Below are 3,685 nucleotides of genomic sequence, written 5' to 3' on the forward strand. Positions count from 1 at the left end.
TCGCTTCTCCTCATTAATAATAACAACCATCGCCAGCATACACGTGCCAATCACAGAGCCACGAGCTTCTCCAGCCTGTGTCATTAACCCTCACAGCAGCCCTGCAACGGAGGCTCTGCCATATCCTCCCATTTGACACGTGAGGAGATGAAGGACCCTTTTGCTGGGGCCACATAGCTGGGAAGCTCAGGCCTTTGGGGTCCCAAAGCCACACTCCGGACCCTCGCACTCCACTGCCTCCATTCACGTTCACGGGGTACTTACGGAGCATTCACGTCTAGGCTATACTTGACCAGGAGGATGATTCATTAGAGAGCGAGATGCCCTCCAAGAACTCAGTCCAGGGGAGATGCCAAGACTTACTCACCAGTACATAACGCGTGGGGCCATCGGTCAAACCCTCCCTGAAGCCCGGGACACACCATACAGCAGGTGCTCGACATGCACTTAAGAACAGCACGAAGGAAAAATAAGGAGGCAGGAGGGGGGGCGGGGCAGGGAGAGAGGAGGGAAGGAAGATTCCAGCTGTAACCCCAGCTCATCGCGTAAACGAGCCCATCAGCCCTGACAGTCCCCAGACAGTGCGGACGGACGCTGTGCAGGCTCCAGCGGCTTTCGCCAGGCTCCTGGCAGCCACCGCATCTGCACGCGGATGCTTATCCTGTTAATGAACGCGGAGGGGGTACGTGTAACGTGAGGATTTCATTTCAGATCGACTCATTGTTCACGTTTTTCCTCTGTGAGCCCCAGTATGTGACAGTAAGTAGAGCGACTAGGGGAGGAGGTTCAAACGCACGGAAGAGTCACCCAGAACTGCAAAAATCCCGCCCTTGGGACTCTGGATCCCGAATCCCTCCTCCACCCTGTGCTGGTCCCTCGAGGCCTGGTTCAAGGGCAGGCGAGGGGCGCACTCACCTGGAGAGGGAGGAGGCCCGGCCAAGGCCACCGGGACGTTTTCACCTTTAGAGGCTTCACATTCCTTGAGCTTGTTCTTCAGAGCCGCGATTTCCCGGCGAATCATAAGAACATTGTTTTTGTCTAGTGTCTCAAGCTTCTCTACCAGGAGAGTCATATTCCTTATCTAAGGAAATAAAATTCAGAGTGACTTTACGCTATTGTACAATTTCTTTCATAAACATTCCAGAGCTGAATTTGTCACTTAGTGAAACATTGCCAGAGAATCCACCTGAGATTCTTCTGAATGGTTTCATTTGGAAGAATACATTTTACGGTTTAGCGTGAACGCCTGTCACATCTCAGGGCAGGTGTGTGTGACGAGGAGAAAATGGCCAAGATTTTGAATAGTTTTAATAACAGAGCACAGGCTCAGTCTCTGCATCCACGAATGTCCATTAAAGTTCATTTCTAATAATCTTCCCCATAAACTCATGTTTCCTCGTGTTGTAGCATAATTAAGTTTCTCATAAACGGTGAGAACCAAAGAAAACTTAAATTCTAAAATATATAACTAGAATTCTCAACTATAGCCCACGTCATGACTGTGCTAGGGAATTCTCATTGACATAAATCACCCAAACAAAACATTAGCCCGATAGTCTTTATCCACAGAGTTTAAAAGACTTCACTAAAACATACAAGACACCCCTTTAAAAAAAGGTTGTCAGTATGTGGTGACCAGTTCCAAAAGGGATCAAGGATTACATGAACATTCGAAAGGAGAAACAGACCTAGCAAGTCCAAAATCAGGTCAATTGTGGCTTCCTAGTTCCATGAGGATAAGGCCAGAACAGAGAAAACAGTTGATCAGGCTTGGCCGTGGAGTTGCTCGGATTTATATCAGCGCCTTTCTAGAGATATCAAAAGGCCATTTGGTTCTGGGGCAGAACGCTGATCATCAGTGGACACCTACTCCTCAGTCAACATGTTCCCAAAATGCTAAACTTACTATTGAAAGATGGGTGTCCATAGAAAGCAGAACACGGGCTATGCCACGCAGTCATGAGAGAGCACAGGATTAGAAATCGGAAGAGAGAGACTCACACCCTGGTCCTAGCTCCGATCGCTGAAAAGGTTCATCACTGATACACAGAGAAGCGAGTTCGCTCCGTACCTCTACCTCCAGCTGGTCGATGATTTCTGAGCTTCCAACAACACTGCCCTTCAGCCGGATGATCAGTCTCTCCATCTCCTTCACTTCTATCTTGATCAGCTCAAACTCCAATTCAGTGTAAGAAATGGTATCTTTTTCCATGATCTCTATACGGACAGTTAGGTTTGAGAGTTTCTTTTCATAGATACTGATTAATCGGACATACTCCTTCACCTGAAAAGGAGTCAGAAAACTCAAGTCAGTTCCCAGGGTAATAGCATACAGTCTTCCTCCACTATCAAGCCCTTACTGTCAATCATTTTTTTAAAGAAATGGATCAAAAATATTAATAATTATATCTTTTTCTTAATCTATCCAAATGCAGACTAAAAAGAACTTGTTACTACGATTGACTACAATTAGTCTATTTTTACATAGACTAAAAATACATTTGCTTCTGAGTCATCATTCAAGTACATTTTCATCTCTATTTTAATGTTTGACGATATTAGCTCTGCAAACTAAACTGGTTTGAATCAGAGTCTCTTGCCCTCTCTACTCCCCTGAAACCACATGCTCTAAATCAGCGTTTTCCAACCTCAGCACTCCTGACATTTGGGGCTAGATTATTCTTTCTTGTGGGGGGCTTTTTCATGTTATAGGATATTTAGGGGCATCCCTGGCCTCCAGACTCCAACAGCACCCACCCAAATCCCAGCTGTGACAATAAAAAAAAAAAATGCCCCAGAGTTTGCTAAATTTCCTTGGGGGCAAAATCACGATCAGCAGCACCACCACCCTGCCTCCATTTAGAACCACTGCTCTAAATCTAAGTATTTCTAGAAGAAGGAGAAATGCACTACGTAGAATTCCTTCTTTGATCACCATTTGCATTGAGCTTTGAGCCCCTCTGCCTTTTATGAAGTGGCATAAAGACCCAACTTACTACATATTATATGAATATATGTGCAACTGTGAAGTACACATTTCATTAAGTGCACCCACATTTATTCCAAGAACTGATTATTGCAATCAGACCTTTAAATTACACATTTGTTGCATATATTTGAATGTCTGATCATTAAGTGAAAATACTTCCCAAAATTCCCTTGGTGGTTTAGCATACGATTGGAATCTCCAAATGGATATTTCAATAAACACAGTTAGCGGTCCTTTCTGTGTCTGATCGGTAAAAGAAACGCCATGGCTTTTCCAAGGACCTGCTCATTAAAAGTTGCTTGTTTTAAATTCTTTTTAACAATTGGAACATAAGCGGTGCTTTCACCCTGACTGTGCTAATGTCAAGGAGCTGGTCCGCAGTGCCTAGAGGAGCTCAGAGCCCGAGATTGTCCTCTGATCCCTCTAATACTAAAGGCAGCCCGAACTTCTGTCATTTTGGCCCTTCCATTTAACCCCACTGTGCAAATTACTATAGACTCGTAGGCCACAGACCTAAAGGGCTAGGGCTTCAGGCAAAGAAAATTTTAATGAAAGTTGAAAATGCAGCCCTTGGCACTGCTGATGTATCTCCTCAGGCAACTGATGCTCCCTCCATCAGATTGCTATCCCTTGGAGAATGATAAAGCTTATGACATTTTGGCAGATAAGGAGTTTTATTTTATATAGAGAATATAT

The 3,685-nt window shown here is 44.7% G+C and overlaps 1 protein-coding gene across 1 annotated transcript in view; it reads right to left on the reverse strand.

Annotated features, from left to right (window-relative positions):
• OLFM4 (olfactomedin 4) overlaps positions 1-3,685 on the reverse strand; it is a 25,777-nt gene that overhangs the window by 12,225 nt on the left and 9,867 nt on the right. Inside the window, exons 3-4 of the mRNA XM_011381166.2 lie at positions 2,072-2,284; positions 916-1,081 (exon numbers count right to left, since the gene is read on the reverse strand). Of these exons, the coding sequence (XP_011379468.1) occupies positions 916-1,081; positions 2,072-2,284 (379 nt within the window). The remainder of the gene's footprint in view (positions 1-915; positions 1,082-2,071; positions 2,285-3,685) is intronic.

Source organism: Pteropus vampyrus, unplaced genomic scaffold (assembly GCF_000151845.1).
Source record: "Pteropus vampyrus isolate Shadow unplaced genomic scaffold, Pvam_2.0 Scaffold13, whole genome shotgun sequence".
Lineage (NCBI taxonomy): Eukaryota > Metazoa > Chordata > Mammalia > Chiroptera > Pteropodidae > Pteropus > Pteropus vampyrus.